The following is a 23,512-nucleotide window of genomic DNA, read 5'->3' as shown; positions in this document are numbered from 1 at the left end:
AGCTTGAAGTAAGTACACTTATCCCTGTGGTTGACACACAGTGCGGCTGGCTGCCGCCCGGCACCGACCACGCCTGCCGCGACCATATCTTTAGCTACGTCAAGAAAACCCTGCTCGACACACATAGCGCCGACTTGAAGCTTGAAGTAAGTACACTTATCCCTGTGGTTGACACACAGTGCGGCTGGCTGCCGCCCGGCACCGACCACGCCTGCCGCGACCATATCTTTAGCTACGTCAAGAAAACCCTGCTCGACACACATAGCGCCGACTTGAAGCTTGAAGTAAGTACACTTATCCCTGTGGTTGACACACAGTGCGGCTGGCTGCCGCCCGGCACCGACCACGCCTGCCGCGACCATATCTTTAGCTACGTCAAGAAAACCCTGCTCGACACACATAGCGCCGACTTGAAGCTTGAAGTAAGTACACTTATCCCTGTGGTTGACACACAGTGCGGCTGGCTGCCGCCCGGCACCGACCACGCCTGCCGCGACCATATCTTTAGCTACGTCAAGAAAACCCTGCTCGACACACATAGCGCCGACTTGAAGCTTGAAGTAAGTACACTTATCCCTGTGGTTGACACACAGTGCGGCTGGCTGCCGCCCGGCACCGACCACGCCTGCCGCGACCATATCTTTAGCTACGTCAAGAAAACCCTGCTCGACACACATAGCGCCGACTTGAAGCTTGAAGTAAGTACACTTATCCCTGTGGTTGACACACAGTGCGGCTGGCTGCCGCCCGGCACCGACCACGCCTGCCGCGACCATATCTTTAGCTACGTCAAGAAAACCCTGCTCGACACACATAGCGCCGACTTGAAGCTTGAAGTAAGTACACTTATCCCTGTGGTTGACACACAGTGCGGCTGGCTGCCGCCCGGCACCGACCACGCCTGCCGCGACCATATCTTTAGCTACGTCAAGAAAACCCTGCTCGACACACATAGCGCCGACTTGAAGCTTGAAGTAAGTACACTTATCCCTGTGGTTGACACACAGTGCGGCTGGCTGCCGCCCGGCACCGACCACGCCTGCCGCGACCATATCTTTAGCTACGTCAAGAAAACCCTGCTCGACACACATAGCGCCGACTTGAAGCTTGAAGTAAGTACACTTATCCCTGTGGTTGACACACAGTGCGGCTGGCTGCCGCCCGGCACCGACCACGCCTGCCGCGACCATATCTTTAGCTACGTCAAGAAAACCCTGCTCGACACACATAGCGCCGACTTGAAGCTTGAAGTAAGTACACTTATCCCTGTGGTTGACACACAGTGCGGCTGGCTGCCGCCCGGCACCGACCACGCCTGCCGCGACCATATCTTTAGCTACGTCAAGAAAACCCTGCTCGACACACATAGCGCCGACTTGAAGCTTGAAGTAAGTACACTTATCCCTGTGGTTGACACACAGTGCGGCTGGCTGCCGCCCGGCACCGACCACGCCTGCCGCGACCATATCTTTAGCTACGTCAAGAAAACCCTGCTCGACACACATAGCGCCGACTTGAAGCTTGAAGTAAGTACACTTATCCCTGTGGTTGACACACAGTGCGGCTGGCTGCCGCCCGGCACCGACCACGCCTGCCGCGACCATATCTTTAGCTACGTCAAGAAAACCCTGCTCGACACACATAGCGCCGACTTGAAGCTTGAAGTAAGTGCACTTATCCCTGTGGTTGACACACAGTGCGGCTGGCTGCCGCCCGGCACCGACCACGCCTGCCGCGACTATATCTTTAGCTACGTCAAGAAAACCCTGCTCGACACACATAGCGCCGACTTGAAGCTTGAAGTAAGTACACTTATCCCTGTGGTTGACACACAGTGCGGCTGGCTGCCGCCCGGCACCGACCACGCCTGCCGCGACCATATCTTTAGCTACGTCAAGAAAACCCTGCTCGACACACATAGCGCCGACTTGAAGCTTGAAGTAAGTACACTTATCCCTGTGGTTGACACACAGTGCGGCTGGCTGCCGCCCGGCACCGACCACGCCTGCCGCGACCATATCTTTAGCTACGTCAAGAAAACCCTGCTCGACACACATAGCGCCGACTTGAAGCTTGAAGTAAGTACACTTATCCCTGTGGTTGACACACAGTGCGGCTGGCTGCCGCCCGGCACCGACCACGCCTGCCGCGACCATATCTTTAGCTACGTCAAGAAAACCCTGCTCGACACACATAGCGCCGACTTGAAGCTTGAAGTAAGTACACTTATCCCTGTGGTTGACACACAGTGCGGCTGGCTGCCGCCCGGCACCGACCACGCCTGCCGCGACCATATCTTTAGCTACGTCAAGAAAACCCTGCTCGACACACATAGCGCCGACTTGAAGCTTGAAGTAAGTACACTTATCCCTGTGGTTGACACACAGTGCGGCTGGCTGCCGCCCGGCACCGACCACGCCTGCCGCGACCATATCTTTAGCTACGTCAAGAAAACCCTGCTCGACACACATAGCGCCGACTTGAAGCTTGAAGTAAGTACACTTATCCCTGTGGTTGACACACAGTGCGGCTGGCTGCCGCCCGGCACCGACCACGCCTGCCGCGGCCATATCTTTAGCTACGTCAAGAAAACCCTGCTCGACACACATAGCGCCGACTTGAAGCTTGAAGTAAGTACACTTATCCCTGTGGTTGACACACAGTGCGGCTGGCTGCCGCCCGGCACCGACCACGCCTGCCGCGACCATATCTTTAGCTACGTCAAGAAAACCCTGCTCGACACACATAGCGCCGACTTGAAGCTTGAAGTAAGTACACTTATCCCTGTGGTTGACACACAGTGCGGCTGGCTGCCGCCCGGCACCGACCACGCCTGCCGCGACCATATCTTTAGCTACGTCAAGAAAACCCTGCTCGACACACATAGCGCCGACTTGAAGCTTGAAGTAAGTACACTTATCCCTGTGGTTGACACACAGTGCGGCTGGCTGCCGCCCGGCACCGACCACGCCTGCCGCGACCATATCTTTAGCTACGTCAAGAAAACCCTGCTCGACACACATAGCGCCGACTTGAAGCTTGAAGTAAGTACACATCCCTGTGGTTGACACACAGTGCGGCTGGCTGCCGCCGGCACCGACCACGCCTGCCGCGACCATATCTTTAGCTACGTCAAGAAAACCCTGCTCGACACATATAGCGCCGACTTGAAGCTTGAAGTAAGTACACTTATCCCTGTGGTTGACACACAGTGCGGCTGGCTGCCGCCCGGCACCGACCACGCCTGCCGCGACCATATCTTTAGCTACGTCAAGAAAACCCTGCTCGACACACATAGCGCCGACTTGAAGCTTGAAGTAAGTACACTTATCCCTGTGGTTGACACACAGTGCGGCTGGCTGCCGCCCGGCACCGACCACGCCTGCCGCGACCATATCTTTAGCTACGTCAAGAAAACCCTGCTCGACACACATAGCGCCGACTTGAAGCTTGAAGTAAGTACACTTATCCCTGTGGTTGACACACAGTGCGGCTGGCTGCCGCCCGGCACCGACCACGCCTGCCGCGACCATATCTTTAGCTACGTCAAGAAAACCCTGCTCGACACACATAGCGCCGACTTGAAGCTTGAAGTAAGTAGGTACACTTATCCCTGTGGTTGACACACAGTGCGGCTGGCTGCCGCCCGGCACCGACCACGCCTGCCGCGACCATATCTTTAGCTACGTCAAGAAAACCCTGCTCGACACACATAGCGCCGACTTGAAGCTTGAGTGTGTAATATGTATTACCCAGCTGCAAAAGTGCATGGCTCCTTATGAATGAATTTAATTCATAATGTGTCCATGCAATTTTGCAGTTCGCTGTATGTGTACCTAAGCTTATTTAACTTTTCGCACATTAGCAAAAGCATATTTGTCTAGTAGTATATCGAATCCTGGAGAATGCTAAATATAATGATAGTTGCATAGAACATTTATAAACTATAAATGTAAATAAACAACGGTAACGACATATAACGACGACGTCAAGATATCCCGATAACTTTTTTTTATTTACTAGCCTATTATGGTGTCCCACTGCTGGGCAAAGGCCTCTCCCCTTGTCTTCCACGACTCCCGATATAGTGCCTCCTCCGGCCAGTTGTTGAGAAAGGTGTCTAGGTCGTCCCGCCATCTCCGTCTGGGCCTGCCGGGTCTGCGCCCCTCTTCTGGCATCCATTTGGTAGCTATGCTAGCCCATCTGTCTGGATGCATGCGGCAGACGTGACCGGCCTAGTCCCATCCGATAACTTAAGACAAAATAAATGCAGATTACAAATGCTAAAAGAGTATCCCAATATAACAGTTCAGAAACTATATAACAAGTCGCCAAAGCAATAAAAAACTGAGACTACTTCATCTTTTTATCATTAGAAAAGGGTAACAACATCTTGACGTGTCTTTGAGGGCAATAGCCCTTCCAAAGGCTGAATGAAAAGTGTGTCATGCTATCAAAAAATAAAATTACTTATCTGAATCTGAATAGCTTAAAAATGTTTTATATCTATGATCCTTCTCGTGCCTAGGTATATTAAAACCGGGTTTTTTCGCAGCAAGCGAGCAGCGATGACGAAGTTAACTCAGATGACGCCTCCGCCAGTGCCAATGTTACGGAAAACGACGAGCCATCCACCTCGAATACATAATCTACATTCAATATTAAGGTTTTTTATTCTAATCAATTACTTTACAATTTTAAGGAAAGAAGTTCATAAGAAAGAACATGTACTGAAGTGAAATGGGATCACTATAAGCTAAATTAATCCATCAGTTTGCGATGTAATTACCTAAATGTTTTATTTTATAGCCTATGTATAAAGAAAAGCAGGGTAATCCGCATGTGAAATGTAGACTTGGTTCAATATTTAGTTAGTTGTGTGTAGTTTAGTAATTTAGCCAAAAGTACCTATAGTATCAAAATTAGCTATTGTGTGTGGCATTTGGGGCTTTTAACTGTCCTGGGTAGGAACTTCTGTTCTGTTGTAGTTTTGGTATGACGTAGTTCTATTTTGATTTAAACTCACGATTTCAACACATTATTAAGTTGTAAAACGGGACTTAATCGCATATTTAAGTTTTAAGATGAATTGATGATGATGAATGGTGCCCCACTTAAATATTTATTTTAAACTGTTTTTAGTATTTGTTGTTATAGCGGTAACAGAAATACATCATATGTGAAACTTATCAACTGTCTAGCTATCACGGTTCGTGAGATAGAGCCGTGACAGAAAGACGGACAGAGGAGTCTTAGTAATAGGGTCCCGTTTTTACCCTTTGGGTACGGAACCCTAAAAACTATGATTGTATGATGACCCTTGGGTCTTGAGCCTGACTCGCACTTGGCCGGTTTTTTAATCAGCTCATGAGCTCACACATCAACAGAATGCCTATAAACACATATTTTAATTATCAGTCGAATTGGAAACGCTGATTTGCTATTCGGTTCCATGTGTCACTGTCTAGGTAGATAAAGTACTACTGTGTATTTGATCCCTTTGTACCTACAGTGGCTACAGTATATAAACACGTCTTCATTGTGGTTGTCACATTAATTAGGATTAGCAAATATAGATTTATAGTGGGACACTCGATACAGTGACCGTTGAACCTATCTTGTATATACCTATAAATATAATGAGTCACTGCTTGTTAAACTTTGATCCTTGCTTTGTTTTGACTCCGAAGCTTGAGTATAGTCAGTGTAGTTTTGTTATTAAACTGAAATTTTACTATTTTCACCCGTCTACGGCAAAGACGAAAGGAAGAGTTATGTTTTAGCAGTGTATATACCAGGGGTCACCAATTAGTTTCTTCAGGGGTCCGGTTCTTAAAATAAGATGACCATGGCGGTGCGTTTCTCCTTGAGTTTATTAAAGCATACAAAATACACATATATACCATCGTCTATCTTATAATACCTTTATACCTTTAAATCAGCAATTCTTATATATATATTTCGGGGATCTCGAAAACTGCTTTCGGGGACGAAAAATCGATCTAGCTAGGTCTTATCTCTGGGAAAACGCGCATTTTTGAGTTATTAAGTATATGTTTTCCGAGCAAAGCTCGGTCTCCCAGATATTACTATTAACAGTAGTTACACGAACTTAGCCGCCGCCATACAATCGGATCGGACTTACGCTCTCACTTTAAAACATTTTTATGAAATTTTTATGAATGATAAACAATATGTTATTTCTGCTCTAAATGTTTCCACAAAAAAATCTTTACTTTACTTTACTTTAACGACATTCTGAAATAACATGAACATTCGTGTGACTCTTAACTGACCATTCGTAATCCTTATTGCTAAAACTTAAGTCACTCGGACCCGCCGCCAATAAGGTGCTCCCAATGCTCCCATACAATCGACATTACGCTCTCATTTTAAAACATGAAACTTGGCATGAATATTTACGTAATATACATAAATACCTAATACATCTGTCTGCTACTAGTTTTCGTTGCTAAAAAATGTTATCAGAGAAAATAGAGAGAGTACAAGTTTCGTATGTCGTATGTAAAACTATATATGTAATTATCAGCGTAACTAAAACTTACACTATTAAAATAATGAGATTGAAACAACTGAATTATTAAGTTTAGAAAACATTTAAAAATTCTCTGTTTTGACATTTTGCTGGGACGTCAGTTAGCCGCGACCACGACCAGTGAAACCTGTGTCGATACGTCGGTAAATAAAGATAACAAAATAAATTCGCGATAGACCCGTTTCTAAATGTGATTTAATATGTATTTAAAAATTGGTTAATAAAAGTTTAGTTACAATAAATGCGTTAGACATATAGAATTCAGGAGAGGGACTCCGAATTGTATTAACACATCGTATCGTATTGCCTATTTTTATTCAAAGTAAGGTACCGTAAAATGGTCCTACTTTGCTCCAATATTTGCTCCACCCACTATTGTATAAGTAAATTTTGAATACCATCTTTTAAATATTCATTATTAACTATTCAGACGAATTGAATATAAAAAAAAAACATCTTTTTTTTTATCTTATTTATTTTATAAGCCATACATCTTATGATTAAGTCGGCTTAAAAATAACAACATTGTTACTTAAACTTTAGAGGTTACTTAAACAATTGGGAGTACTTGAGGAGTGTTTTTATAATATTCGAATCTAAGGTCCAATGACTGTATGATAAAACTTATAAATCTACCACTATATTCTGTAGTGAACCCTGAGCTTAAGATTTGATGGAAGAAGAAGAGAAGATCCCCCGCAGAACACCGAGTTTCTTTTAAGAGATCCAACCTAGATTGTTCGTTGATTTTGCACTCGAGAACTAAGTGGAGGAGGTCCTCCTCTCTCTCGCACCGTGTACAGTTTGGGTCGTCTCTTTTTTCATTATGAAGTTAAATTTGTTGAGTGGGATGTGATAAGTTCGGGTTCGAAAGCAGATAACTAATTCTTTTCTGTTGAGGTTTCGAGAGGAAAACCAAGGTATGCGCTATAAGGTGGTTCGTCTACAATGGTCCTACTTTGCTCCAATATTTGCTCCACCCACTATTGTATAAGTAAATTTTGAATACCATCTTTTAAATATTCATTATTAACTATTCAGACGAATTGAATATAAAAAAAAAAATCTTATGTACCAAACATATTTTATCGGTAAATCAACTTTATGAAATGTTGTTTTATATAAAACGAAGCTATGAACCTATAGTTTACTTAAAAGGAGTGCAAAGTTACCCTATTGTGCGCCTAATTAATAAGCCGCGCCAAAAAAGAGACATTAATTTTATGACTAACGTAGCAATCCAAAATATATATACAATTTCGTTTATCTGAGTATAGAAATATTATCTTTGAGTATATAATAATAATAATATAATAATAAAACATTTATTTCAGACAGAGCCCATACAATTTTGTTAGTAAATCTTAAAACTACTATACATATATTAGTTAAGTACTTTTTTTGAATTGGAGCATAGTTACCCACCAAGGAGCAAAGTAAGACCATTTTACGGTAATTAAGATATTTCTAAGTTTGCATTATTCATGAAGAAGTTTAGATCTCACCATTACTAGGTACACGCTGAGCAACGATGCAACCATCAAGAGACGTCAGGTCAGAATGTCACTCCAGTGTTTCTTCACATGACTCTACGTATGAAGCAACTGTAGTAGGTAAGCAGTGTGTGACACCGATTTTTGTGAAAAATAAAATGTGTTGTCTTTAATTGAGTATAAAATGGGTTAAAATTAAAATAAGTATGGTAGGTAATCATAGAGGTGAAAATCTTTTAATGTGCTAATTGTTAATATGTTCATTGTAACTTCGCACATTTTATTTAGCAACAGGTAAGTAGTTTATACTAATTCTTAAATGTACGATGTGGACAGAGTAATTCAAATGGAATTAATTCGAGATCTAGGTCCAAGTAGAAGTGACCTATTCAAATTGAGTAGGTCAATAAATGAAATATAGAGTTGCAAAACAATACGTCTATCTTTTCGAGTTATTGAAGTAAAAAAAACACCTTTCGCGATTTGGGTATTTTATTTTAATAATGAATCGGTTGGGAAGCGATGGTAAAGTGAATAAGTAGGTACCTACGGAATGCTTTATTTTTAAACAATTCAATTACTACCTGGCGAAATAACCACTAAAACGGTGTTTTTCTTGTGTAATTTTAAATAACATTGATATTTTTTAATAACTATGATGGCTGAATCCTATAGATTAATTTAGAGAATGACTCACAGACAGACTCACCTGGCCGGTTTTAATTAAAGATAGGTACCAATATGTGACACTTTCAACTAAAAGGTACCACATGTTGATTTCAAATTGAAGCATTATGAAAATAGCGTCTTATTGACAACCGACAATAAATACTCTTTTGGTTAAAAACGGCACATATCTTCACCACACCAGCTGGTAAAGGCTCTCTTGATTGTTCAATAACTGATACGAAAGTTGTATTTTATTCACATGTGAGGCGAAGTAATCAAATGTAAATTTTTAGTTGTTTTCTTATGTATGCTATTAGAAATGACTTTTAAATGATGATTTTGAATGATAAATATTTAATAACATTAATTTTGAATCGATTTGCTTTGATTTTGTTGATATTTTACAGTTAGTATTTTGACTTGTGTTGGTCGTGTAGTGAAAAATTTTGTGTTTCACTTGGTGGCAAAATTTGTTTAACCCTCGTGCCTTGAAACCTTCGCAACGCTCAAAATTTTATTTTTCGAACCACTCGCTCGTGGTTCAATTTTGGAATCATTGGCTTGCTCTGGTATCAATATTAGCACGAGATACTATAACTAACATAAACGAATAACTATTGTCTACCAGATTTGCGAACTGGTACTTAAACGTAGGTAGTTATTTTCATAATTATCTATTGTAATTTTTAAAGGTAGGTGTACTTACTATTTATCAAGCGGACGTTGGATGCGATGCGACCGGGGTGCGCCGACTTGCGGTGACTGATTCAAAGCAAAGTCCAACGGCACCAAGGACGAAGGTTCCTTCTGCATTCGTACAAAACAACAAAGACTTCCAAGAAACCACAAGAAAGATGACATAACGCTGTCTCATCTCATCCCTTTGTTTATGACCCTCATAATCATTAGCGGTTTAAATTTGGTAGTCAATATGTTTATTGTTTACCACCCTGTGTTTATGCGATCACAAAGAGCGCCTTATCGCTCGTATATAAGGGGCGTGGAGGCGCGCGCGCACACACTCGCTTGCACGTCTCTCGCGCCGCACGATCGATTTCCCGCCCTTTGCCATTTCCACCGGCGCGCGAGTTCCTCTACGCGATCCAAGCGAGGTTAGTGTGCGATTTTCACAAGTTTATTCGCTTGTGTGAACAAATTGGAGCGCGACTGCACAAGTTCGCATCTTTCAGTGTCGTGCTCGTTTGTTTTAGCTTGTTGTGTAATTAGGTTCCGTTGTTTTGTTTTCGAAATTGCAATTGTGATTATTGTTCTTTTCGTAGTGAATTTTACTTGAAAGAGGTAACATTAAATGTTTTGTTACTAATTACAATTATGTGACACCTAACGTTTAGGTAAAGGTATCTATTAATTCACTTAATAATTTAGATTGTTATTTTGTTCACTAATTAATAGTAATTATCACTGTTTATTATTTTGGATTAGTACAAATTGCCGCGAACTATGGTATAAACTATAAATCGGTGTAAGTTTCTCCCCCAAATATTTATATTTATTGTCATAAATAAATTCTTAAACCATAAATAACAAACAGATGAATAACATCCCGAAAAAAATAGTCAAGTATCAGTGCGATTGAGAGAAATGTAACATTTATATTCATAGAAAAATCATAGAAAGGTTTCTTAGTCATCAGTAGACAAAATATAGCAAAGTTGCTTGCGTAAGGAATACATTGTCTAGTAACTGACTTTGCTATTGCGAGAGAAAAGCTATCGATGCAACACAACGTGCAAGTGTGCAAAATAATTGGGAACAAGTGTAGTAACTCAAGCGCGTGCAGAGTTGACTGAACCGAAGATCATAGAAAAATATGTAGCAAAATATCTACCATATAACAAATATATATCTATATGTACTTACATTGACTATAGCCATGCACACAAATCGTGATAGTGCGACTTATCTACAGTGTATTATTGGCAATAGGTAGTTTTATTTGTGAAAACGAGTACAGTACATATGTATTTACATATGCGTGTTGTTACTGACCAAGTTAAGTGACTAAAATAATGAATTGATTACGTTGCGTAAAATGCGACCATTCTCTTAATTTATGCCCCGAGGATATTCATACAGTCTGCACACATAGACTAAAAATATTCGAGTACCTAGATATGGCACAATTGTATGCTTTGTTCGAAGATTTTTCTTCGTATTATGTTCTAATCAAGCCTTTGATAAACAGAATCTTATCAATGTAGCTACGTCAGAAAATATTTCGTTTTTTACCAAAATTCTCAAAGATCTTTTGATATTGAAAACTCAAATTCTTAATTAATTGCATATTTTAACTTACCCTAATCATATTAATCAGTTGTTTAATCACCCTAAACTTTATTTTATATCAAGTCTTTCAAGTCAAGGTTTAACCCCCACCCCCACCTATATAGGTGGCTATAACTATAGGTATCTATACTAACCATAAAAAAAATATTTTATATCAAGTCTTTCAAGTCAAGGTTTAACCCCCACCCCCACCTATATAGGTGGCTATAACTATAGGTATCTATACTAACCATAAAAAATACTTGTTAGTAACACTAAGTGTTATACCTTGACTTGAAATACTTGATATAAAATGAAGTTTAGGGTGATTAAACTGATTAATCATCTGATTAAATAAACCGTATCCGTTTCAATTAAGTGAATTCCACTTTAAGTAATATTAACCCCACCAAAACCATATTTTATTAAACGATACGAAGCACAAAGAATCAGTGGCAATGTCGACAGACAAAACAAATTGTTGTCAAAATTACTTTTTACTTGATTTTCTCTTGGCTTGACCAAACCAACGTATAACATTTAAAGTATTTAAACCTAAGGTCTACTACAAGCGATTGTGAATCATACCTTTTTTGGAAATTGACTGTAACAACATTGTGGTTGATTAGCAGTTTTTAAATAGCTAATACCTACCTAATTTATATCGATTTACAACACAGCGTCATCGCATTAATCTTACGAACAATCCGCGCTAGTGATAAATCAAGTCGGTTAATTTCCGAAGACAGGTGAATACTAAGCGATCTTAAACGGCGCGGCCACGTGCGGGCGTGCTGGGCATCCTAATGGAGCCCTCACTTGCCTCGGGGCCCAGTGTCAAGTCGGACCCGACGGCCGACATCTCTAGGAAGTCTTCAGTCTTGTCTTAACAGAAATCTCAGGGATAATTGTTATTAACGACGAGTATATTATAAGTTAGATAACAGTTACGATTAAACCTTGCCTAAGTAGTTTGCTTTACTTAAAAGGAATAAAAGTTGTGTAGGTAATTGAAAGTAACGAAGATTAAAATGCTAACTTTAATGAGACTAACCCAACCTAACTTTTGTCGAAACATTTAATATTATTTCAAGGCAATAATACATTGGAGGAGTCTGAAATAACTTGGCTTGGTAATATTTTGGATGCGTTTTACTGAAGCCGTTGTTAGTTATCTTGAATTTTTGCTGGGTGGCAGCTAATAGTTTATGCATTGTTCATAGCTCTTTCTGTCTGGAAAAACATGATTGATTCATATAAATGCACCTATTTCCATCTGTGCCCGTCGGGGACAAATGGGAATACACATATTAACTTTACGTCCGCTGCTCAAGTCGCGTTGTATTCGTCTAACTATTCTTTACTCTAACTGGTAACTTGGTAACAAGAGATTTTACTTTTACAATACCTACCTAGTTGAGAAAATAAAATAAACTTCAGTATTTCGTCATAAGCATGTCAATCATATCGATCATAAGCACTACACATACCTATAGTGCCATTCTCCGATGAAATTTAATTCGCCTGTCATATATGAAGCATGAATACTGATGAATTTTCCTCAACAGTAAACCCGCCATGAGTTCCATGGACTTCCGCCTGGAGCGCAGCCAGGAGCTGTCGCCGGAGACGCGCGCGCTGGCCGAGCAGGAGCTGCGCGAGACCCCTGAGCGCGTGCGCGAGGCGCTGGAACGCCTGCGGGAATTGCTCAAAGAGAACAAGGATCTGAACTTTGCGGATGACGATGAAACGCTTACAATTTTCCTCCGTCCCTGCAAGTGGTACCCAGAGAGCGCTCTCGCACTGGTGAGTACCTACTATTATTATGAATTAAGCAACATTTTGGTTACGTCCTGAAATATAGGTAACACTGTTTATAAGGGAAAATCAAGATTGTACCTACAATTCGATATTTCGTGACCTTCTAACCATTTGGGACGAGACGAGCTATCGGTTCTTACAAGAAGTGCTGTCTTTTCTCGTCGTTTTCCCTTTAGCATCGCTTTACTTTCGTCTTGGCCTGGTCCATTTTATTTGATTATAATAAGTTTTTAGATGTGATTATTAATTTTCAATTTATTTATTTGCAACAGGTTTTAGTTACGTTAATAAAACTTGCGAAAGCTGTCGTTATTCTTAAAATGATAATTATTACTTTTGTAATAATCACCAGCTTTTCAGCTTTTGTAATGTACCAGCATCATTATTTTGAAAACTAAATTGACCTCAGACTAGCCATTGTATCTGATATTTCGCCAGAAATTCAAACTCACTGCAAGTTATATAATTCATTGTTTAACCACGTTTGACACTGCATCTGTCTGAGCCACGTGAATCGCATGCCGAAGTGACCGCTTTTTTGTGTAACGGGGCACCGCAGAATCCTTGGGGCGCCATAATTCAGCATTTCGACATTTTGCCACGATGGATATGTAATAAATAATAATAGTTAAGTAGATAGTTTAATTTCAAAATTAGCTGTATATTTTCGTTTGTCTGCGGCACGCAATTCAATTCAATCTACCGTGACATTGGATTCGTATAGAAACGCAAAGGTGCGTGCGTGTTTTAAATTTGGCTAAGATTAGATGATAGAATTACTGATACCTATCTCTAAGTACTAGCGCCTAATTAAATACCTGAACAAATTTAAGTGTACCTAGATATTTTTTTACATAGTTTCAATAGCTGATGCTTGCAAATTATTTTCACTTTTTTTTAAATACTCGTGAGAACGTTGTTGAGAGTTCTCGGCAAGCTCGGTTTTCCATACAAACGTAGTTACGCTCTCATTTTAAAACAACTAGCTAGATTGCTCTGAAACTTTGTACTTTCAATAGGATAAGGTATATCTAGGTCTGTAATTAGTTTATGTAGGTTCAGATACAATAGTTAAAAAAATACAGCGAATGTAAGTTTTTCATACAAAACTTGTTTTTGCTCTATTTCGTTTGTTTTATATACTAGAGACTATATAAACTAATTACAGACCTAGATATACCTCATGTCATTGTATGTGCAAAGTTTCATTACACTCCAACACGTAGTTTTAAAATGAGAATGAAACTCCGTTTGTATGCGAAGGTGAAATTCGGCCGAGTTTGCCGGGGACTCTTAAATGGCGTGGTTCTAAATAAAAAATATTCATTATAAATATTGAAATAGGTATGCAGTTAAATAGGTTTCATGAGAACATGATTTAAGCACCGATGTGTTATTTATACAATAAGTGCTCATTGACCGACTAATTTTACGCATGCTATACGGGCTGCCGGCAACGTACCAAATTTGCGTAACTTTACCCATCGTAATGACGTACTGTTGAGTAATTCTTTAGTGTTAGAGGTTAACGATCGACTTCGTGGGACTGGCCTAGACCTCGCCGTTTAATATCTGCGTAATCTTTGTTGTGTCTTTCGTATCTCTTAAATTACGCTTATGCATTTTTGTAATCATTTGTGCTGTGAGTTGTAGACCTCGAGACCCCATTGGATCCGCAATTTTAAACCTTTCCAAAAACTGAATTAAAAAACATATAATTATTGATTCCGCTCATAAAATTTCACGAGAATGAGTAATGTATAGAAGACAGCTGACGAATATACGAACGCCTTTTTGCCGAAGTTAAAAATAAAATATATCGCTCGCATTTCCTGTTTGCTTGGTCAATAATATAGGTACTTAATTTCTTATTATTATTTTTTGACTAGTTACAGACCAATGGCAGTACAACACAGGTTTAATCTGTACAATATCTAAGTAGGCATGAATATTGATTAAATTCCTGCTGCGCCAGTCTTAATTCCTCACGACTACATTGTCATTGCTCTACGGTGGCAGGTTTGTTTAATTTCAATGCAGAAGATTCTGCTGTATACAGGGTGGCTAAAAAGTAAGTGCATTCCCGTTGCCAGGGAGGTTTTGGGACTATACTGAGCAACTTTTACTATGGGACCAACCCCGAAATCGCGAAAAAAAATTTGGCTGTTTCATACATTTTAACTGGTCCAGTTTCTATGGGAGTGTAATTTTTTTTTCGCCATTCGTCTAATAGGTACAGTTTGCAATTTTATGTTTATTGTTATTTAAATAAATATTATTCGGTAATATTACTTTTTTACTTGTTTTGTAAACGAGATAAGTATTATGATAATGATTGATTTCTAAGTATCATACATATACGAGCACACCTACCTATACTACTTATGTACGTAGAAATATGTGTGCCCCTATTGGATGCTGAAAACTACGAACATCAGCAACAAACATTTAGAAATCGTTTAGGTACAACAATTTCTGCAGTAGCGATGATTAATTACCATTTGTATATTTACATAAAAATCATAAGATATTACATTTAGTTTTTACAACAACACAATCAAAATTAATCTGTTATGCATTTTGTCGTAACATCTTCATTCTTTGGCAGTAATTGTTTAAAAATACTTATATATATATCCATAATATATACTATCTATAGTGCGTTGACATAACAACGACCGAGTCGAGTGTCGTTGCCTTTCACGAGCGTAAATATCGATTTTAACACTGATATATTAAAGTCTATTTTAAACAATTTCACTTTTTGCGAATGAAAAAGGACAGAAGTGTGGCATAGAATCCTAGATTAGATACAGAACAAAAGAGAATATTTAGCATTTGTTTAAAGTTATGAATACTGAAATTGAATACTTTATCTGTCACAGATTACTTAACAGTTAATGGCATTATCAGTAAATGCTGTAAACTGTGTAACCTCTGTTTGTCCCACATACATTTACATAAGGAGATACCTAAACTTTTACATGACGACATCCGGGAGAGCATACGATAGCCGATGTCGAAGTGCATCGCTTATCGACATATTGCTTGCTCCATATAAACTGACAGCGAATCACAATAACAACGTGCTCTGTTATCCTCGCCTAGCAACGTTGTGGAAACTACTTACCGGTCAATTCGAACAACTAAAGTAATAATTATTACTAGATACGAGAACAATACGAGATCGAATAGATACGTTATAGTTTAGTTCTCAACTAGTTATCTTTTGCAGTTCGATTCGAGAAACCAATTGTCATTTTACGCTACAATAATTGTGACGTTTTGGGATATCCATTAGATATCCATGGATGTCTAAGTAATATCTTAAGCAAATCTTAAAGAGATTGTTCAAGAGGACATTCGGAATCGCGGAAATGTCAAATTTGACATGACTTAAATATCTCGTTATCGTTTCTGTTTCATATCTAGTGGATATCTAGTTCATATCTAGATCATTGTTCGAATTGGCTCGTTAGTTAAAACTGCCTATGATATGCCTTCACAAGACTCGCTTAACTCCTGTAATTAGAAAGCTTTTAACGAACAAATTGCTGGCAGGGAAATCTTGTCTAATATCTACGTACGTCTAAGAAAATTGTTAGGTTTTGATGCGAATTATTTTTATGGCGGACATAGTAAATTTAATGTCTGAGGATATATTATAATTTTCATGTTAGGGTTGTTTCTTTAATAGTAGGTACCGTATACCAAATTACATCGATACTTTCTTCGGGGCATGTAAGTGGCTAGGCTTTAGTGTTTGTTTGTCCGTGAGATGATCAGATGAGGTTATTATTGCAGTTATTGGCCCGATTGCAGTTACACCAATATATACCTTGAAGTGAAATGATGGCATATCGTAAAACTTGTTACAAATACTGAAACGATTATAAATGCTATTACCCTCTGCAAAGATTTATTCTTTGTAAACTCTCGTTCAGATTACATGTTGGTATTGCTTTATCCTTAGTTTATTTGCTGGTGCAAAACATCGCCGCGGCAAGGACCGGCAGAATAAATATTGTCAGCAGCGCCCATTGTCAACTACTTCTATTACTCGGATAGGTACTACAATATATTATAATACACATGTAAGTCATAGTGCATGTTCCGGGAGGGCATCGACTTTGTTGCACTTTATTACGACTTTTTTGCTATGTTTCTATTGATAGGTACTTGAATTCAATTTAAAAAGCCCAGGTGCTTTGTGTCCGTATGTAAACAGACAAATTAAACAATAAGTTTTTGTCCACCAAGTAAATGTATGTAATTAATGTAATTATGTATTGTTAGTTAGATGATAAAAATGAGTAATAAAATTATTGTAACTTTTAAAAGCACTTGTACTTAGATAACAGCTTTTCGCCGAAACAAGACATCGTAAGAGCGTTTTCACATTGGCCGATCCGATATCGGATGTCGAATGGAAGTAAAATGCAAGACATGTGTTTTTCTGTATTTATTTTTTATTTAATAAATCATTATTACTAAAAACGATGTTTTGGAGTAATACAGGAGTAGAAAATTAAAAAACGGTGGTAGATCTTAACATACGTGTAATGTCTCTGTCTGACACATACAAGCTAGGAATAAAAAAAGTAAAAAAGCGCCTGCGAGTTTAGCATGGCAAATACATCTAAAAGATTTCTTGCTTAGATTTAAACATGCCCCCGGGGTTGAAAGAAGCCTTTCAAGCAGAATCGGTAGCCACAGGAAGAGGACAAATCTTGCTGAAAGCGCGTCGAACGACTCCTCCAGCTGTCTTCACGTCAGCCACTCGTGATATACCATCCTGTCCAGAGTGAATGGCTACAATGCGTCCCAGTCTCCATTTCAACGGAGGAAGATTGTCCTCCTTCAGCACAACGAGGGTATTATTTTTGAGGGAATCGTGGTTGAGTCTCCACTTGACACGCTGTTGCAGTTCTGGGACGTACTCTTTAGTCCACCGAGCCCAGAAATGTTGACGGAGCTGTTCGATTCGGTGGAATCGTGTCAGATGCTGGTAAGTGTGGTCCCGCAGATCCTGCACCGGCAATGAGGTGAGTGAGCGTCCGACAAGAAAATGTCCAGGGGTGAGCGCTGAGAGATCGTCCGGGTGTGATGACAGAGGCGTGAGTGGCCGAGAATTCAACAGGGCTTCAATATTGATGAGTGTAGAGTTAAGCTGTTCATAGGTTAAGTTACAATTTCCCAACACTCGATGCAAATGAAATTTAACTGATTTGACACCCGCCTCCCAAAGACCCCCGAAGTGAGGTGCATAAGCAGGCAGAAAATGAAATCTAGTGTTTTTACTAGCCAACGTCTCAGCCAAAGAGTTGCAGTTTTCCTTCAGAAACTTTGTAATTTCATTATAGGCTCCGACAAATGCAGTGCCGTTATCGGAGTAAATGTTGTCTGGCTGTCCCCGGCGAGACATAAAGCGAGACAGTGCCAGCAAGTAAGTTTTACTAGTTAAATCTCCCACCAATTCTAAATGTATCGCCTTGGTTGTGAAGCATATAAAAATAGCAACATAAACTTTAACTAGTGCGCAACCACGACCTTGACGGCTGGCTGCCATGAGTGGACCTGCGTAGTCCACGCCCACATTCCTAAACGGGTAGCCTCCAGGTGACAACCGAGAATTTGGCAAATTCCCCATCAGTGGAGCAATTACTTGTCCTTTCATAATTTTACAACGCACACACTGATGGTAGCAAGCCTTTGCCAAATTACGACCTCCTATGGGCCAATAGGTTTCCTTAATTGTTGCTAACAACAGCTGAGGCGGTGCATGGAGAAGCCTTTTATGTTCCTTATTAAATAATAATTTTGTGAATCGATGTGTGGACTGTAAAATAATGGGATGTTTTTTCTCGTACGGAAATTCTGAATTGGAAAGACGGCCTCCCACACGCATTAAGTTGTCGTTGTCTAGGAATGGGTTGAATTTTAAGAGCTTACTCTTTTTTGGCAAATTTTGTTTTTTGGCTAATATATCATATTCTGAAAATGATTTGCTCTGACTGAATTTGGTAATCACCTTTAATGAATCATTTAATTCGTCATGATTGAGGTACGTGGACGACGTCGACGCTTCATTTTTTCGGCATTTTTTAATGAAGCGAAGAGCGTAAGCAATAGCACGAATGAGCCGCGAGAGATTCGAGAAACGATTGAAATCTATTAATGGCTCATGAGTTATGTTAACGTGCAATGAAACCTCAACGCGGGTTTCAGGCAGCTCATCGCATTGCTTTGTGATAGGATTAAAGGGCCACTGAGCCACGTCTTGCTGCAAGAAACTGGGACCCGACCACCACAAATCTAACGAGTCTATAACGTTTGCATGCACTCCACGGGAAATTAAGTCCGCTGGGTTTTGGTCTGTTGGAACATGCCTCCAAGTACAACTGCCGGTGATTTCTAAAATGTCCGACACTCGGTTCCGCACAAAGGGTTGCAACCTACTCGGCATCATCTTAAGCCAACCTAACACTATAGTCGAGTCGGTCCAGAATGTCGTGCTTCTGACCTGAGCTCTAAGTGAAGTCATGACCTTGTCATACAGATGAGCACTAACGAGAGCGCCACACAATTCAAGTTTAGGTATAGTCGTCGGTTTAATTGGACTGACTCGACTTTTTGCGATCAATAACCTAACGAACACCTGACCTTCTTTGTCTACACTACGTACGTACACACAAGCGCCGTACGCGCGTTCAGATGCGTCTGAGAAAATGTGTAGATCAAAGGCTATGTGTGAGTTGCAAATGACATGACGAGGGACTCTAATATCATTCAGTGCCGGCAATCCATCCAAGAGTTCTACCCATTGTTTGGTAATCTCTGGAGACAGTTCTTCTTCCCACGTAATCTTTTGAAGCCACAACCGCTGCAGTAGCATCTTCATGGTGATTACGACCGGAGACAAAAGTCCTAACGGATCGAAGATCTGAGCAATCACTGAGAGCATGTCGCGCTTGGTATTTCCTTTGGGAACTAGTTTTCCTATTGGAAAATACAGCTCATCAGACTCAGGATGCCAGCCTAAGCCTAACGTTTTGCTGGGCTCATTTGATCCTATATTCAAATCCACAGAGGATTGAGAGGGTTCACATAGAAGGCGAGACTCGTTTGACTTCCACTTACGCAGGTTCATTCCTGCTGAAGAAAGTGCTTGATTCACTTTATGGCGAATCTCTTCCACTGCCGTAAGCTCATCTCCTCCTGTCAGCAGGTCGTCTACATAAAAATCGTGAACGATGACTTCTTTGACTTTCTCATCGTCACAATCCAAACCTATTTGTTTGAGACACCTGGTGGCTAGGAAGGGAGCACTGGCTGTCCCATAGGAGACAGTATTGAGCTCGTGCACTAATAGTGGCTTGGTCTCAGAGCTGCGCCAAAGAATTTTTTGAAGGTGGCGGTCGTCAGGGTGCACCCATATCTGACGGTACATTTTCTCCACGTCCGAAGAAATGATGTACCGGTGCTGCCTAAATCTAATAAGAATAGACAGAAGGTCGTCTTGCACAGTGGGTCCGACCATCTGGATGTCATTCAGACTAACACCTGAGGTAGACGGGCTGCTAGCGTTATACACAACACGGAGTTTCGTCGTGGAGCTATTGTCACGCAAAATTCCAAAGTGGGGTATTATATAACCCTTTTCTTCCCCTGAGATCTGCCTACCATGCGACATGTGACCCAAACTTTCATACTCTGCCATGAAATCAGTATATAAACCTTTAAAAGAGGGCTTGGTTTTAATTCTGCGTTCCAATGATAGCATGCAATGCTTTGCGCGTTGAAATGAGTCGCCTAGGACACTTTCGCTTTGTTTTAAAGGAAGCCTGACACAGAATCGTCCGTCGGCTAGCCGCGTAGTATTTTCAACGAAATGTTCTTCGCACATTTTCTCCTCAGGTGAATAATGAGACGACTTATGGCTAACTTCTTCGAGCTGCCAAAACCGCGTTAATTGGGTTTGGATGTCGTCGTTACATTTTAAATCATTATTACCTGTGTGCGAGAGACCAGAAGCAAAAAAACACTGCATACTGGAAGGCAGATGGTCGGTAATTGCCCGACCAGCAACCAAAAAGCCAAAGCGAGTTTCACAGAGCATCGGAAGCTCTAGACCTAGTCTGATGATCTGAGGCTGTGTAGGAAACGAGTCCCAAAACACTTCAGATCCTAAGATTATGTCGACCGGTGCAGGTTTATAAAAGTTTGGATCAGCCAAACAAATGTCGCTTGGGATATTAAGATCCCTCAAATCAATTTGACGACATGGGACGTCATCAGTAAGGGATGGCAGAACGTAACAGTTTACTGTTACTGAATATGTGTCATTTAAAGATTTAATAGGAAGTAGACACATTTCTCCTATTTTAGAAGTCTGTTTATTTATACCAAGAACAGACGTATTAATTTGATTCGTTGGTAAGTTTAATTTCTCACAGAAACCCTGAGATATTAGGCATGCAAAACTACCATTGTCTAACATGGCGCGAGCGACATACTCTTTATTGTTGCTGTCGTAAACCTTTACTAATGCAGTTGCGAGCATACCATGTTTCCCTTGTGCCATTTGAGCCGATAATGTCTGTACAGGAGCGAGCGAGGAATCATATGAAACATTTCCTAAGCCAGAATGAGATGCGACGGGCGCGGCAGGTGATAATTGATTAACAGGAAAAATCGATTTATTATTTTTAGTTAAATTATCCTCCTCGCCGCGGCCGGACGCGCAGTCACCGCTCGATCTAGATTTGCAATCTGTAACATGAACTAACGTGCTATGTTTTCGCTTACATAATTTGCATCCCGGCTTTTTGCAATGATTAGCGTAGTGACCACCGCGTAAACAATTATAGCATACCTTTAAACTCGGTAGCAATTCCAATCGCGCAGCGTTACTTAGGGCGAGAAACTGTAAACAACTAGGTAAATAATGTTCACCGCTGCATTTAGGGCACTTAGCGACAGTGTTCTGTTTTGTATCTTGTACGGACAGGGTTTTAAGTTTCGGAGTGTTTTTGTGAGAAGTGTTACCACGACCGGCAGTGTTATTTGTGGACAGTTCCAACGTTTCTAATAAATCGGAACGATTTCGCATGAATGTTAAAAAGGCTTCCAGAGTAATTGGCTTATCTTTATCTAAGCGACCTTTGTATTCTTCCCATTCCCGGTACGACTTAGCGTCTAACCTATGTGACACAATGTAAATAAGCAACGTATCCCATTGTTTTACTGGTTCGCCGAGCGATTCCAAGGCAAGCAAGTTTTTGTTCAATTGGTCGATCATACGTTTTAACGCAAATGAAGACTCCTTGGTAATTGTTTCGATATTAAAGATTGCTGAAACATGATTTTGTAGCAATAAACGCTTGTTATCGAAACGATCACACAGGAGTTTCCATGCAGTTTGATAATTTTTAGAACAAAATTCGACCGATTTAACAACCACTGCTGCCGACCCCTCCAATGACGATCTCAAATAGTGAAACTTATTTATTTCGTCAATTTCGTCATTTGAATGAATCAGGCTTAGGAATGTGTCGTGGAACTCGAGCCAATTTTCATAAGAGCCTGAAAATTTAGGCAACTGTATGACGGGAAGTTTAACTAGCCTATGATTGCTAGCACTAGAAATACTTGCACGTTCGCTACCCAGTTCTTCTTGCTTTTTATGAAATGAATTTAAAATATCTTGTGCTTTAGCAATTGCACTAAAGTACTGGGTTTCGAACTCAGTTCGCTCAGGTAACTGAATGTCAATGCTTGCCGACAAACATTCTAAGTCTAACTGCACTGCATCGTACTCACTAAATACATTTTCCATTCTACTGATTCGTAACTGCAACTCATTGGCGGCTACTGAGGTAAGTGAAGAACTTTCCAAAGAATTCACGTAGTTTGAGAAGTTAGTTAGCCGGCCCTTGTAACTGCCACGTTTTTTGATTAAATCCTTTTCTTCGGACATTTTGAGAGGCGTGTGTTGTCAACTGAAATGTTATACAATGCTAGATTAACTTAAATGTATAAGAAATGTATGATAGTACAGTTGATGCCTAAGTTAACAGTTTATTTAAGTGTATATTTATTTTATTTACTTAGTTTAAGTTTTAACACCAATAATTGTATCTAAATTTAATGTTTCATAACAATTATTTAATTAGATGGTGGTGAAAACTAACCTATTGTTTTATTTAACACCTACCTATGTCTAATCGTCCAGTTAAATAATGATTAACTAAATTCACAGTTCGTAGATTTATTAGTTAATTAAAAGCCTAGGCAAATATCAGTGAATAACTAATACAAATTAACTAATTACGAAATAAAATTAAAGTGAAATAGTAATCTGACGCGACAAAGGTTAACCTAACTGTTAGGTACATGTGGTTAAGTTAAAACAATTAAAATGATACTAACCGTATTAAATCGTATAATTACTACCTGTATGACGAGTGATGGGTGAAAATTAAGAATACTGAAGGCTTAACTCTGTCTTCAAGTCCAGTAATCCCACATGAACACGATCTCAGAATCCTCCTTTCCCAAGTCAGCTTGATCTCTTGCTCTTGTCGGACGAATTTCTTAATTTATTCACTTGTCAGCTCCTTATATTCTATAATCTGGATTATTGTCTGTAATGTTCAATCCGGCTCGAAGGACCATGTTTTGGAGT

At 40.2% G+C, this 23,512-nt stretch overlaps 1 protein-coding gene and 1 long non-coding RNA gene across 2 annotated transcripts in view; both read left to right on the top strand.

The window, feature by feature from the left end:
* Window positions 1-3,480: 3,480 nt before the first annotated feature.
* Window positions 3,481-4,659, top strand: LOC134740751 (uncharacterized). The gene is made up of 2 exons (XR_010127833.1): window positions 3,481-3,593; window positions 4,556-4,659. It is a non-coding gene; the product is annotated as an uncharacterized LOC134740751 (long non-coding RNA).
* Window positions 4,660-9,703: 5,044 nt separating this feature from the next.
* Window positions 9,704-23,512, top strand: part of LOC134740750 (clavesin-1) — a 30,842-nt gene continuing 17,033 nt past the window's right edge. Inside the window, exons 1-2 of the mRNA XM_063673349.1 lie at window positions 9,704-9,830; window positions 12,573-12,810. Of these exons, the coding sequence (XP_063529419.1) occupies window positions 12,583-12,810 (228 nt within the window). The 5' untranslated portion in view covers window positions 9,704-9,830; window positions 12,573-12,582. The remainder of the gene's footprint in view (window positions 9,831-12,572; window positions 12,811-23,512) is intronic.

Source organism: Cydia strobilella, chromosome 4 (genome assembly GCF_947568885.1).
Source record: "Cydia strobilella chromosome 4, ilCydStro3.1, whole genome shotgun sequence".
Lineage (NCBI taxonomy): Eukaryota > Metazoa > Arthropoda > Insecta > Lepidoptera > Tortricidae > Cydia > Cydia strobilella.
This window is presented reverse-complemented; position numbering and strand designations above follow the sequence as displayed.